General features: G+C 44.7%; 1 protein-coding gene across 8 annotated transcripts in view; it reads left to right on the forward strand.

Moving 5' to 3' along the window:
• Positions 1 to 15,865, forward strand: part of AGAP1 (ArfGAP with GTPase domain, ankyrin repeat and PH domain 1) — a 651,846-nt gene that overhangs the window by 268,882 nt on the left and 367,099 nt on the right. For 7 of the 8 annotated variants that reach the window (XM_075069872.1, XM_075069873.1, XM_075069875.1 and 4 more), the window contains one exon: positions 12,901 to 13,042. The exons of the other annotated variant lie outside the window; for it this stretch is intronic. In XM_075069872.1, the coding sequence (XP_074925973.1) occupies positions 12,901 to 13,042 (142 nt within the window). The remainder of the gene's footprint in view (positions 1 to 12,900; positions 13,043 to 15,865) is intronic. 8 annotated transcript variants of the gene reach the window in all.

Raw genomic sequence — 15,865 nt, forward strand, 5'->3', positions numbered from 1 at the left:
AAATTGTGGTTTGAAGACCTCAAGCTGCAGAGAATCCTCCAGCAAGTGACCCGTGCCCCACGCTGCAGAGGAAGGTGAAAAACCTCCAGGGCCTCTGCCAATCTTACCTGGAGCAAAATTCCTTCCTGACCCCGAATATAACGATCGCTTAAACCCTTAGCATGTGGGCAAGACTCACCAGCCAGCACCCAGGAAAGAATTCTCTTTAGTAACTCAGATCCCATTCCATCACAGACTATTGGGCGTATTTACTTGCTAATAATCAAAGATCAATTAATTGCCAAAATTAAGCTATCCTATCGTACCATCCTCTCCATAAACTTGTCAAGTTTAGTCTTGAAGCCAGATATGTCTTTTGCCCCCACTACTCCCCTTGGAAGGCTGTTCCAGAATTTCGCTCCTCTGGTTAGAAACCTTCATCTAATTTCAAGTCTAAACTTCCTAGTGTCCAGTTGATATCCATTTGTTCTTGTGTCCACATTGGTACTAAGCTTAAATAATTCCTCTCTCTCCCTGATATTTATCCCTTTGATATATTTATAAAGAGCAATCATATCTGCCCTCAACCTTCATAAGACAGGTTTTCCATTTCTCTGATCTTACTCATAGCCCTTCTCTGTACCTGTTCCAGTTTGAATTCATGCTGCTTAAACATGGAAGACCAGAACTGCACACAGTATTCCAGATGAGGTCTCACAGTGGCCTTGTTATAACAGGTACTAACACCTTCTTATCTTTTACTTGGAAATGCTCACCTGATGCATCTCCAGACTGCACTAGCTTTTTTAACACCAAATCACATTGACGGCTCATAGTTGTCCTGTGACCAACCAGATCTGAGTCCTTTCCTCCTCTGTTACTTCAACTATGTTTTTTTTTTTTTGTTTTCTCCCCAATTTATAACACAAATTCTTGTTATTAATCCTAATGATGACCTTGACTTTTCACTAATTAAATTCATCCTATTACTATTACTCCAGTTGTACAGCATACAGATCTTCCATTTGATATCCCGACCTTTTTGTATTAGAAGTAACTCTCCACTTTTGTGTCGTCATCACTTTATTAGCACATCACCAGCTTTGTGCCATCAGTAAGAGATTAAAAAGATTAGTCCCAAACACGAGTCCTCGGAAACACTCCATGTAACCTCCTTCCAGCATGAACAGTTCTCCTTTCGTATGACCATTGTAGTTCCCCTTCTAACAGTTCCTTGTCCACTTTCATTTTCATTATTGATCCTCTCCTTTTCACATTCTACTAATGAGTTCCCATTGAGAACCGTATCAGATGCCTTACTGAATATGGAGGTAATTAGATCCACTATGTTTCCTTGTCTACAAAATCTGTTACCTCTGCTCAAAGAAGGAGCTGTTCGATTTTGGTCCTGATCTACCTCTTGTAAAACCATGTTGTATATTGTCCCTGTTATTGAGCCTCAGTATCCTAACTGACATTCTCCTTTCAAAATATTTATTCAACCCTGCATATACTAGATGTCAATATAACAAGGCCTTTAGATACTCTGATCACTTTTGTTCCCTTTCTTCAAAAATTAGAACTATGTGAGAATTCTCCAGTCGTCGTACAAACCCCTGAGTTTACTGATAATTTACAAAATTTTGTAATGGGATAATGCATTTCATGTGCCAGATTCCTTTAATATTACTCGGAAATGAAGATTAATCTGCCACCTATATTAATACGTCATAACAAATCTATACAAAAAAGATTTAGCATCATAATACAGGAATAGTAATAATATACCTACCATATCTGCATTCCCATTGTCATCCCTACCATTATCCAAGCACCTCATAAGACTGAGGCAAAATATTTGTTTAGATATTGCACAGCGTAAATTTCTTAAACCTCCATCATCTCACTTTAGCAGTCCCACTTCTTCTTTCTTTGTTTCTTCTTATTTATATGGCCTATAAACTTATTACTTGTTTCACTTCCTTCTTCGCCGAGTCCAACTCTCCCATGGCATTTTGGCCCTTTCACTTCTATCCCACATATTGACCTCCAGTACAGTGACCTTTCTCTGACTAATCCTTCCAATCTTCCACTCCTTGTAGGCTTGCTCTGCTAACTATTCTTAACTCACTTTCGAGATGCTTTGCTATCATCACCTGGTCTACAATCCTGCTATGAAATTTTCCCCTTTCTTGGGTTGCAGCTTCTGAATTTTCTGAACTTTGACTTCAGCCAAGCGTCACATCCCTAGGCCCGCTTCTCATTCAATCTACCATCTCTTCCGAATCAATTCCTTCAATCTTTGAAGAGTTCAGCCCTTTGAAATAAAAACCAAACCCTCATCCAACTCTGTATTTTATTTATACGTGTCCAGCTAGTCTTGAACTGAATAGCTCATGATCACCTTACAAGGTTGTCCCCTACAACCATGTCTCTGTATCCTCACTACTCACCAAACCAAATTAAAATGGCGTCCCTTTTTGTTCTTCAACTACTTTTTGTGAAGGAACCCATCAGCCATCACATCAGGAAAAATTGAGCCCTTTATTACTCTAGCACTGTCTTCCAGTTATATCTGGAAATTAGTTCTCCCAATGATCACAGATTCCATCAGTGTGTAGTCATTAAAGACGTCTCTATCCATATCCAGATCGGATCGACGATCTGTAACACACCCCAAGCACTCTCTCAGGAAGTTCTTTTCTTTCCCAATGTGATGTTTGCCGACAGACTCTCAGATCTATTCCGATCCCTTCTTATTTCTTTACAGTTACCTCATCACTGTTGATTATACAATGCTACTCTACCCTTTTGCCTTTATTTCTGGCTTTCCTAAACAGCACATAGCTTCAAACTGATACTCATCATGACTACTATTCACCATCATTTCTGTTCATCCTAATAATATCCGGTTCAACTTCCTCACTGTAGCTCTAGTTCCTCCATTTTGTTACCTAGGCTCCTCGCATTAGTGTACAGACATCTTAATTTTTGCTGTTTGGCTTCACTGACATTCTTTACCCATTTAGGCACAGACATTCTACCACCAGGATCACCTGTTAGACTGGTATCTATACTACCCTTCCTCCTTATGTCCATTCTACCTACCTACGGCTGTATCCTTTCTTACTTTTTCTTCCCTCTCAATGTTAAATTCCGGCGTGGAGATTACCTGGACATCTCCCAACCATCTCCCCCCATATTCCTAGTTTAGAGCTCTCTTAGTGAGTTGTGACAACCTCCATCCCTAGATATCTATTTCCCTCCTTTCTCAGGTGAAGTCGATCCCGAGAGAACAGTCCTCTGTCCATGAATGCTTCCCAGTGGCCGTACATCCCAAAGCCCTCCTTATAGCACCACTGCCTGAGCCATCTGTTGATCGCCATAATCCTGTCACACCTTTGTTGCCCTTCTCTAGGGATATTCGTTTTACTGGAGGAATAAAAGGGATGTGACATCACAATAGGCAGAAACCTGTGCTGCAGCCTTCCCAATCCTTGGTTCAGCAGTTCTCAACCTGTGGCCCAATCAGCACAGAGCTGCAGCCCATGTGACATTCTCAGGACCATATGGATAGTATTGGATGCAGCCCACATAACACATATTGGGGTGCATATGGAGCCCAGAATGGTAAATAAGTTGGGAAGCACTGCCTCAGTTAAAGTGAATCTTAAATCCCTTGACATTCTCTTCTTTCTTAAGTACCAACTACTGCTCGTTTCAGCTTATTGTGATGTCACCATTCGAGTCCTCTAGCAGAAAAGGGAACTTGGAGTTGGGAATTGGTGTTTCAGATCCGATCATTTGTCTAATACATGAAGCTTCCGATTAAGGTGAAAAATCCTGAAGCTGGCAATTATGGGGTAAATTGCCTATAGAGAACTTTCTTTTCTAACCTCTTAATTTGGAGTTTGGCTTATGCCCTGAAAAATGAGAGTTTTTATATTCTAGACTAAACAAAAGTAGGAAAATTCATGATAAAGGTGTAGTAAAGGACAGTCACTGCTTTTTGCTTTGCATTTTTCTGTGCCAAATTAATACATAAACAGTTTTAAAAATCGCATTTTAAGGATGAAATCAGAGTGAAATATATACTACTGGTCAGTTGGTGGTAGTCTGTTTTTCATCCTCATCCTTTTTAAAACATTCCAGTTGTGAGTAAATCGCCATTTCCGTTGCTCGACAGCCATGATTTTAGTTCTTCCGGGCCTACCACAAAACTGTTCAAGTCTCGTATGATAAAACACCACACAATAGTTATGAGGGATTTGGATGGCTCATGGTAGTTGTTCTGGGATATAGGTTATAGGTTTCTAGTGTGATTTTTTTTTTTTTTTGGCCTCGTTTGAACAAGTGTTCACTTTAATTAAAAAAACAAAAATGGATGTCTTTGGTGCCATTCAAGACACTGAATGCATTTGAAATTGAATTGTCCTCTCTGCCCAGACTGCTGTTCTCTGCCACAGTGGGATTTGAAGAACTCTGGTGAGGAAATGAAAGGGAAGCTTGAATTTGCCATTGCTTGTGCTGCTTTTCAAAGACTTCAGTTCTTTTTCGAGTGATTGCTCATATCCATTCCAGTTAGGTGTGTGCGCGCCACGTGCACGTTTGTTGGAAGATTTTTACCCTAGCAACACTCGGTGGGTCGGCTGGGCGCCCCCTGGCGTGGCGCTGCCATGGCGCCAGATATATACCCCTGCCAACCCAACTGCCCCTCAGTTCCTTCTTACCGCCCATGTTGGTCGTTGGAACAGTGGAGTGCGGCTTAGCTGTCCTCCACTTCCCTAGCTACTCGTAGTTCTTTCATCGTTATTCTGTATATAGTTCAATTTTGTACATTTCTACTTAGTTTCATTAGTTCTTTAACGTAGTTATTGTATATAGTTAAGAGGGGTTGGGGATTAGCCCTTTCCCCTCACCCGGTTCACCAGGTTTCAAACTGTGCTCGGCTTGTCTCCTGCCTTAAGTGCCTGGGGGAATCCCACCTCGCAGACAAGTGCCGCATCTGCAAGGCTTTCAAGCCGCAGATGAAAAAGGAGCGGGACTTTCGTCTTAAACAGGTCCTGATGGAGGCAGCCCTTACTCCTCCTCCCTCGGCACCGAGCGCCAGACAGTCTGCAGCGGGGACAAGTGCATGTTCAGCACCGGAGCGTACCAGCACCGCGAAAGCCCCTCGGCACCAACTGTCGCTGGCCCAGAAGCCTACCCGGCACCGCTCTCTCTTCCCGCGAGTCAAGAGGCACAAGACTCCTGTGACTCCCATGCCTGCGTCGCAGTCAGAGCAACCTCCTAAGTTGGACCGCCTGGCACCGACAACTTCAGCGCCGTTGATTCCGGCCTCGCAGGAGCCGTCGAGTCCGGTGCCTGACAGCTCCCTCACGCGCTGTGGTTGAGCTTATTGTCTCCAGCGTGGAGGGAACATTCTCTATGGCAAGGGAGCTGATTGCCCTGACAGAGCCTGCTCTACCTCAACCCCCAGCACCACCGGTGCAGGTTATCCAATCAGTGGGCAAGCCTTCCCTCATGAGACCATCCTTGCTCGGCACCGCTGAAAGGCACTCGTCACGATCGAGGTCCCACCGGCGCTCTCAGTCCTGTCACCAATCCCGGTCCCGACGCCGCTCGCAGTCCCAGTACCGCTCTCCATTTCAGTACCGGTCATACTTGCGGCACCATTCGAGATCGCACTCACTGACCCGATACTCTTGGTACTGATCCAGCTCCCGGCACCACACCTCTCGCAGCCGCTCTCGACATAGAGCTTTGAGGTCCCTGTTGACCTCCCAGCACGGCTCCCATTGTAGGTCCCGGTCTCATTCCCGGAACCACTACGGCACCCGGTACCGTTCTCCGGTGCTGCGTGGAGACGAATCAACCAGATGCAGAGACCCTTCCCAAATGGTTCCAGCTCCTCTGTAGCCGTCTCGCCATACATCGGTATCATCACACGCGGACAGTGCCTCCTACGCACACGACCGTGATTTGGATACACACAGCCGAGTCTTCCAAGAGACCCACGGCCCAGACCAGGGACCTCACCAGTGTTCCTTCTGGACACTTTGGGCATATCACCAAACCCAAGGTGGACCCGCCATGACATCACACTCCGTTCCATCGGGGCACCGAGTGCCAGAGGCCACTGTCAGCCACCCCCCTCCTGCGGGTACTTAGGAAACTTCCACCCACGCTCTGGACCCTCAGGTCCACCGGTCCCTGATGTCCCCCATGATCAGGAGACCATACAGGACCCTCTCGTCCCGGGCCTTTCGTCTTCCTCTTCCCCGGATGAAGCAGTAGCGGGGACATCCTCATCGGGCCTGCTTCCAATTGACCTCAGGGCACACCAGGACCTCCCGAGGCGCATCACCCTGAATATAAACCTGCAGATGGAGGAGGTTGCAGAGGTTGAGGACCCCATGGTAGATATACTGTCGGCGGATGCACCAAGTCGAGTGGCCTTACTGTTCATTTGGTCGATTCAAGCTAAAACAGATACCATCTGGCAATCCCCAGCATCTATTCCGCCCGCGGCCAGAGGAGTGGAACGGAAGTTCATGGTGCCCTCTAAGGGGTACGAGTACTTATGCGTACACCCTGCTCACTGGTCGTACAATCCGTAAATGAACGGAAGCGCCATGGCCAGCAAGCCCCTGCCCCAAAATCCAAGGAGGCTAGGCGTATGGATTTGTCAGGCCATAAAATCTACTCCACGGGGGGCCTCCAGCTTAGGGTAGCAAACCATCAAGCCCCACTTAGCAGGTATAATTACAACACCTGGGAGGCAGTAGGAAAATTCATAGAGCTGGTCCCGCAAATTCCCCCCAAGAATTTAAGGCACTATTGGAGGAAGGAAAGAAAGTGGCGAGAACCTCTCTCCAGGCCTCGCTGGACGCTGCTGATTCGGCAGCCAGAAGACTGTGGCCTCTGGAATCCCCATGAGGCATATATCATGGCTCCAGGTGTCAGGCCTGCCACCTGAACTTCAGCACACTATCCAAGACTTGCCATTCGATGGCCAGGGTCTATTCTCCGAGAAGACGGACCCTAGGTTACAGAGTCTGAAAGACAATTGGGTGATTATGCATTCGCTTGGGATGCATACACCACAGACTCAATGAAGATCCTTCCACACCCAACCTCAATGCCCTTACCGCCCGCCTAGACCAAGACAGGACTTTGGCAGGAGGCGAGGTCGAGGCAACCGCAGACGGCAGTCTGGACCCCAAGGAGGTCGCAGTAACGGTCCCTCCAAGCCAATGACGGGATCCAAACCGAACTTTTGAAGGTGCGCCCGACAACGGTGTACTAGTTGTCTCCCAGGATCCTCTTCACTTTTACAACCACCTTTCCCCTTTCCTCCCTGTGTGGACCAATTAACCTTGGATCGTTGGTTCCTATGCACGGTAGAATTCGGATACCACCTCCAGTTTATTTCACTCCTTCCCTCCCAACCCCCCTCCTTGTCCCTCTTCAGGGACCCCTCTCACGAGCAATTTCTCTTGCAAGAAGTACGGATGCTCTTTGCCATGGGAGCTATAGAGGAGGTACCAGAGGACTTAAGGGGCAAGGGGTTCTAGTCCCGCTATTTCCTAATCCCCAAGGCGAAAGGAGGCTTCAGGCCTATCCTAGACCTGCGAGGACTGAACAAGTTCATGAAGAAGTTGAAGTTCTGCATGGTATCCCTGGGGATAATCATCCCATCTTTGGATCCCGGAGACTGGTATGCCGCCCTCGACATGAAGGACGCATATTTCCACGTTGCCATTTACCCTCCACACAGACGGTACCTCCAGTTTGTGGTCAACCATCAGCATTTTCAGTTTACAGTCCTTTCGTTTAGCCTGTCTTCAGCCCCTCTGGTATTCACAAAGTGCATGGCTGTAGTCGCTGCCTCCCTCCGTCGGCGTCGAATACATGTCTTCCTGTACCTCGATGATTGGCTCATTCGGGAGACCTACGAGGCCCAAGTCACCAATCATGTGGGCGTAGTTAAGGACCTCTTCATGCGACTAGGCCTAATCATCAACCTGGAGATATCTACTCTAGTGTCCACACAAAGAATAGAGTTCATTGGGGCCATCCTGGATTCCAGTTTCGCAAGGGCCAATTTACCACAACCCCGATTTCAAGCAATAATATTGATTATACAAAGCCTTCAAAACTTCCCGACAACTTCGGCTCGCACTTGCCTCAGCCTCCTCGGTCACAGGGCTGCCTGCACGTTCGTGACCAAGCACACCAGAGTACGTCTGCATCCCCTTCAAACTTGGCTCGCCTTGGTTTACTGCCCAGGCAGGGACGCCATAGACATGGTAGTCACCATTCCCCCAAGCATCCTAGGCTCCCTCGACTGGTGGCTGATGCCCTCCCTGGTGTGTGCAGGATTGCTGTTCCATCCGCCACAGCCCTCCATGTCCCTGATGACGGAAGCATCGTCTCTCGGCTGGGGTGCTCACCTCAGACATCTTCGCACTCAAGGCCTTTGGTCGTCTCAGGAGCTGGTGCTACACATAAATGTCCAGGAGCTAAGAGCAGTCCGCCTGGCGTGCCAGGCGTTCCAGTAACATCTACAGGGCCGTTGTGTCTCAGTGTTTACAGACAACACAACAGCCACTTACTACGTAAACAAGCAGGGAGGGACACGATCATCCCCCCTTTGTTGGGAGGCTATCCAACTATGGGACTTCTGCATAGCCTACTCGATAGACCTGGTAGTATCCTTTCTCCCAGGAGTTCGAAACACTCTGGCAGATCAACTCAGCAGATCCTTCCTGTCTCACGAGTGGTCGATTCGCTCATACATAATATATTCTGTCTTCCAGAAGTGGGGATTTCCCCACATAGACCTCTTTGCTTCCCGTGAGAACAGGAAATGCCAGAGGTTCTGCTCCTTCCAAGGTCTCTCCCAGAGTTCGATCTCAGGCACCTTCCTGATTCTGTGGAAGAGTCATCTACTTTATGCCTTTTCACCATTCCTGTTGGTTCACAAGGTCCTCCTGAAGCTCCGCAGGGACAGGGCTCACCTGATCATGATCGCCCCTGTGTGGCCCAGGCAGCACTGGTACACCAAGTTGCTCGACCTGTCGATAGCCAACCCAATCACCCTGCCTTGTCATCCAGACCTGATAACTCAGGACCACGGCAGACTTCACCACCCAGACCTGCAGTCCCTTCACCTCACGTCATGGCTCCTGTGTGGTTTACCCAGTCAGAGTTACGTTGCTCTGCCCCAGTGCAGCAAGTACTCCTGGGTAGCAGAAAACCTTCCACCCGGTCTACATATCTGGCCAAGTGTAAGTGTTTCTCCTGCTGGTGCGAAACGCAAAATGTTACTCCCATCGAGGTCTCAATCCCCACCATCCTGGGCCACCTCTGGTCTCTCAAACAGCAGGGCTTAGCGGTATCATCTTTGCGGGTGCACTTGGCGGCCATTTCTACCTTCCACCCAGGAGAAAGTGGCCACTCCGTGTTTTCACACCCTATGGTTTCCAGGTTCCTCAAGGGCTTGGAGCGCCTATACCCCCAAGTACGCCGCCCTGCCCCTGCCTGGGACCTCAACCTAGTCTTAAACAGACTTATGTCTCCACCATTCGAGCCGTTGGCAACTTGCTCACTGCTATACCTGTCCTGGAAGACAGTTTTCCTTGTAGCCATTACATCGGCCAGATGAGTCTCCGAGTTTCGGGCGCGCACGGTGAACCCACTGTATACTGTGTTTCACAAGGACAAGGTGCAGTTGCGACCACACCCAGCGTTCCCCCCTAAGTGGTATCGGCCTTCCATACCAATCAGGACATCTTTCTTCCGGTGGTCTTCCCGAAGCCGCACTCTTCATGACAGGAACAACAATTACACTCCCTAGATGTCCGTAGGGCGCTCACATTTTATATCGAGCGGATGAAGCCCTTTCATAAATCGCCCAACTCTTCGTCGCAGTGGCAGACCGAATGAAGGGCCTACCTGTCTCCTCCCAGAGGATCTCCTCTTGGGTGACAGCTTGCATCCGCACTTGCTATGACTTGGCTCATGCTCCCTCGGGCCATCTCACCACACATTCTACCAGGGCTCAGGCTTCATCTGCTGCCTTTCTGGGCCATGTACCAATCCAGGAAATATGTCGCGCAGCTACCTGATCCTTGGTCCACACCTTTTGCTTTGCGTTATGCTCTGGTTCAACAGTCTAGAGATGACGCAGCCTTTGGCTCAGCAGTTTTGCGTTCTGCCACATCTCACTCCGACCCCACCGCCTAGGTAAGGCTTGGGAATCACCTAACTGGAATGGATATGAGCAATCACTCGAAGAAGAAAAGATGGTTACTCACATTTGTAACTGTTGTTCTTCGAGATGTGTTGCTCATATCCTTTCCAAACCTGCCTCCTTTCCCCACTGTCAGAGTAGTCGGCAAGAAGGAACTGAGGGGCGGTTGGGTTGGCCGGGTTATATTTCCGGCGCCATGGCGGCACCACTCCAGGGGGCGCCCAGCCGACCCACTGAGTGTTGCTAGGGTAAAAATCTTCCGACAAACATGCATGTTGCGCGCACACACAACTGGAATGGATATAAGGAACACATCTTGAAGAACAACAGTTACAAAGGTGAGTAACCATCTTTTTCCAGTACTGTTAACATGGCACCTTCATAGCAGTAAATTACTTGAGACTGTGTAAATTATTTCTCTTTTTGTGTACACACACACACACACACACACACACACACACACACACACACACACACACACACACACACACACACACACACACACACACACACACACACACACACACACACACACACACACACACACACACACTGACTGAAGGGAACTATTTTAAATAGTCTCCTTTGCTGTATCTCATAACCGTTAATAGGTGGAATACTTTTCCATCATTGTACACTGGTTTCAAGAAATTTCAATACATTCTGCAGAAACCATTAGTCTCATAAATTATTCTTTAAGAAAATCAGTGCTGCAAGCAAGAATTCTAGGCAGAATGCAATTGATTCCATGGATTGAGATTAATTATACATTAAAATCCACCAGCTAGACTTCCTCCATAGTTTTTTATACCTCTCTCATGTTTTTCATTAGGCTTCCAGTTCTGAGAACAGTTCAACTCACACACATTGACCGTGTTGAACATTTCCTGCCATATATTGTGTGTTAGCACAATACAGCATTGGCAATACATTGTAAGGGGTTGGTTTATTAAGTATCTGTCTTGAGAACTGCAAAGATTTGTTTTTGCTGTTCTTACACCTTGATCCTACATGAAAAGACGTCCTTGTGTGTTAGTGTTCAAATGGTACACAATCATTTAATTTGTGTAAATTCTTTTAATAGAAATAATGAAACATGCCACCCCAAAAATAACCTGTAGATTCCTATTTTCTTTCTGTGCGTTGAGCCTTGAGGGTTTTCAACCTTTTTTGCACAACTGTGAAAGTTAGTAACTTTTAAATGTAAACAGGGATAATCACATGATCCTAGGAATAGATACTTTTAAAAGATGTGAAGCATTACAAACTTAAAATTGCAAGAGTTAGCAGTACTGAAGTAACAATGGGCATAAACCCAGGAGAACAATAATGCATAACACACGTATGTAAACATAAAATATGCTAATTATGGAGAGCATAGAGGCAGTGTTGTCCATGGATAGAGCATTGGACTGGAGATTAGGAAACTTGTGTACTATTCCTGCTCAGACACAGGGCTGCTTGATGATCTTGGGTAAATCACCTCACCTCTGTGCCTCCATTTCCCCATCTGTAAAATGGTGATAGGGTTATTGACCTGCTTTGTAAAGCGCTTTGAGATCTACTGATGAAAAGTGCTAGATAAGAAGTAGGTGGTGTTATTTTTTACCTTGTCTGCTCTTTTCATAGCATCTTTCGCTATGTATATGTACAGTGGGGCCCTGGCCTTGATTGATTCTGTATGTATGATAGTAATATGACTAATAATTATGGAAAGATAATGTCTTATTTAAGGTTGCAGCAGGTTAGCTTTGTATTATTGATGGAAATTTAAGTCTTGGAATGGACACATTTCTAAACACATGCTATTTATTAGCTTAAGAAATCCTCTGGCAATCTATAACCAAGATGAATTTGCTGCCACGTTAGTTTCTTTTAATAGTTCTAACCAGTGTTTGTGATCTGAAATTTCCCCTGCAGCTATGGTTGTTTTAAGCCTTACCTGGGCACAGAAGTGCCTCTCCTTCAGTAGATTTACGACACCCAGGAAAACCAGTTCACTTTCTCACTACAAAACCTTAAGGCATAATCATTTTACTTAAACTTCTATAATTATGGCATTTGCAAATTCAGCTATCTTAAAATTTGAGTTTTAGAATATAAAAGAAGTGCAAGCAGTGTTTGAGATTTTGCTCAAATCTGATATTTAGTGGGTAAACTTGTAAACCCTTGAATGTAGTGTTGTGCTTTTAATGTCAGTGCTGATGTTAGTTAAGAAATATATATATGATGACCGGAAATTAGCTTAATAGGTTTTTGCACTAACCTTTCATTTCTAAATACCGGTTTTCAAATATTCCTTTCGTTCACAAGTGCAGAGGCAAACTCATTTCATTACCAATTTTTCTATGTAACAAAAACCGGTTACTACTTAGAATATACCTGGAATTAATAGCATACATTTTGTCTCCCAGATTCTTTCTGATTCAAGCCAATATTTTAATATGTGTATTAATCCCTCACCATATGCACCGAACTCCCTGTAAAATGAAAAAGTAAGTTCAGAGTTCATAATGTTAATAGCTAGCTTTCCCGAATGCAGCATTCTTTCTTCCCTCTGTTCAACACAGGATAATCCCACTAATTTTATTGACTACTGCTCAGTGCTTTCCCACTGAATATCTCTCTCTCCTGCCCCCTCCCTCTTTTTTCCCCCTCTATAGTTTGCCATGTGGGTCGATGCTGTTATATTTGTCTTCAGCTTGGAAGACGAAATAAGCTTCCAGACAGTTTACCACTACTACAGTCGTATGGCTAACTATCGTAACACTAATGAAATCCCAATGGTACTAGTGGGAACTCAGGGTAAGTGCAGTCTTGGTTATAACATCTCTAAGATGATACCTGTATTCTAGTTGCTGTCTTCATATTCTGTTATCTTTGGCTTATTACCTGTCTGAAAGTGTCTTTAGAGTGACAATTTTGTATTGGAACTTCTTTTTAAAGACAGACATACTCAACTCGGTCTATTTCCTTTCATACTAACCTTTCAGGGAGCATAACTGATATTTCCAGGCACTTCGTTGGTAAAATGCAGTACATTCCAGATGTTAACAGAAAATGGCTGTTCTGAACCTCTGGGGTAATTTAAAGTGTTCCTAACTCTGACCAGTCAGTTTTCATGCTCTGAGTTGAGTACATGCATAAGTATTTGCAGGATCATGACCTAAATTAGGATGGGACTCAAATTGCCTAAAGATCCAGAATAGACTAGTCCTTTATGGCCCTTAAATCACAAACAAAACAAGAGAAAATAAGACTTGGCAATCATTCCACTATAAATATTTATAAAAAATGAAGGTTGTCATATACAGACCAGACCTCAATGCTCGTTATTTTAGATTTGCTGCACAGTCACTTGCGTTTTGGGTCACTTAAAAAGAAACCCCACAATTCTACTTCACCCCATTTAGGAAAAAGCTATCCTGCAGCAACAGTGCTAGAACAGCAATAGGCTATTGCAGGATAGGTGAGCACTGAAGGTGGGCGCAATTTCAGATCTTCTCCTGAAAGTTAGGTACTTATTCCCCCTCTCCTCAGTGTTTTCAGCTGTGGTTTCAGACTCCCCTTCCCCTCTAGCCTGCAGCAATGTGAGAAGTTGGGGGTGCTTTAATACTGATCTGGGCTTCATTGCTTCCTCACCTTGTCTTTTTGCCAGTTAAGACAATGCCTGGGGACAGGGAGCCGCTTGACAGCCCATTGCCTGATTGCAAACTCTGAAACCAAAGCAACTCATTGTGAAGCCCAGGAAGCAGGGAGAACATGGAGGGGAAAGAATAGTAACAAGGCAATAAGGTGGAAGCAGGTGACAGATAAAAGGGGGAAGTACATGGGGAAAAAAATCCTAGGGTGAACAGAAGAAGCTGCAGTCAAAAAGGGAAGTGAGTCACTTAAAGGGACGCTGTCAACTTAAACATTTCACAATGTTTTAACACCTAAGATTACTGTAAGAGAAAGGTTAGAGGGGAAAGATATTTATTCAGGATTTCTTTGCTTTGTGTGCCATTTTCAGTGTTTTCCCTTATAGTGAGGTGGTCAGTGCTAGAAGTTTTGTATAAGTCTTTCCCAGAGCAGCACAGAGAAGGAGGGGGGAATTTTAATGATAGCAGTGCTGGAAGGTAGAGAGGCAGGAGCCAAGGGTAATTAATACAGGGCATCACTCTTAGCTCCACATCAAGGTGATGGTGTCCTTTTTAATGTTATGGTGTCGATTATATCTGTCTGGTTTCTGCTACCGATTCACTAATCATAGCTATTATACTGGTAGCTGTAAAATGATCTCTGAAGTGAAATCTCCCTAAAATGCTAGTATCTGCCCTGCTGCTGCTCCTGCAACCAAAAGTGAACCGTCTCCCAATTGTGAATATAGAGGGGGATATGTTCTCCGCCGTCTCCAGGTGAAATTGAGGTCCAGATTTTGACACCAAAATATCTTTTTAAGTGATGCTGCTAATTTTAGATGCATTTATTGTCCACATGCCTTCAGCACCCTCTGCTGGTTTTACAAATAAAAATCCTTATTCTTGCTTCCAAGCAGACATGTTTGTTTATGTCAGGTAATAGATAGCAGTGTAAAAAACAATATGCTTCAGTTGGTACCTCACAGCACACGTAAGATTTAGAATGTTTGAAACATTAACCTAAGTAATATACTTCAGACAGGAATGCCAAGTGTGGTATTGATTCACAGTAATGGCAATTTAGATTTGAGTTCAGATGAAATTTTATCTTATGGGAACCTCATTGGTTTCTACTGAATAAATTGTAGCTGAATCTTAGATACATTTTCTGATCACTTTTGTGAGACTGCAGTTCTTTGCAATGTTACTATGAGCTGCCATGGGAAACAGGAAAATTTTATCGTTGTGTGTGTTGATCTGAATTGTAATGGGTTTTAGTGCTATATGTCTCCAAAGTATTTTACAATATTAACTAGTCTTTATAATGCCCTGACAGGTGGGTAAGGTAATACTAAAAACCCTGTTAAAGTAAATTGCGGTTTCAAACAATACATACATTATGATTAGGTCTCCTTGCTCTGTCAATTGTTCTGTGAATAAACTCTTTTAAAAAAAACCCTTTACGTTATTCCTTTCAATTTTCTACACTCACTAAATCAGCTCTTTGAATCTTCCCATTACCTGTGTGGGATAACTGCATCTCCCCACTGTGAAATGAATGAGGATCATCATGAAGATAATAGCTTAGTATACTGAATTCAGAAATGTATATATAAAAATATAGGTTTTATATATATGTATTCCTAAATAGCAGCTGATTGTATCCAAAATGTGCTGGATTCTTTTTTCGTACGAGATATAAAGGTAATATAGACCTTCATTTAGCAAAACACTTAAATATGTACTTAACTTTTAAGAATGTGACTAGTCAATGAAATTAATGGGATTTAAGCATGTGCACTTTCCTGAATTGGGGCCATATAGCTCGTGAGGAAGAGGTGTGTAATTTCACACAGTATCAGTTCGTAAGTGCTACAGGTGAGAACTGCAATGTAAAACATTCTGCTGTAGTGGAGTTTTTATCAGGACTAAACTAACTTCTTTCCTAGTCAGCTGCCATTTCTCAGAGTTCTGAGAGCTGAACAAGGTGGCAATGTGAGTACAATCA

The sequence above is a fragment of the Chelonoidis abingdonii genome, chromosome 10 (genome assembly GCF_003597395.2).
Source record: "Chelonoidis abingdonii isolate Lonesome George chromosome 10, CheloAbing_2.0, whole genome shotgun sequence".
Taxonomy (NCBI): domain Eukaryota; kingdom Metazoa; phylum Chordata; order Testudines; family Testudinidae; genus Chelonoidis; species Chelonoidis abingdonii.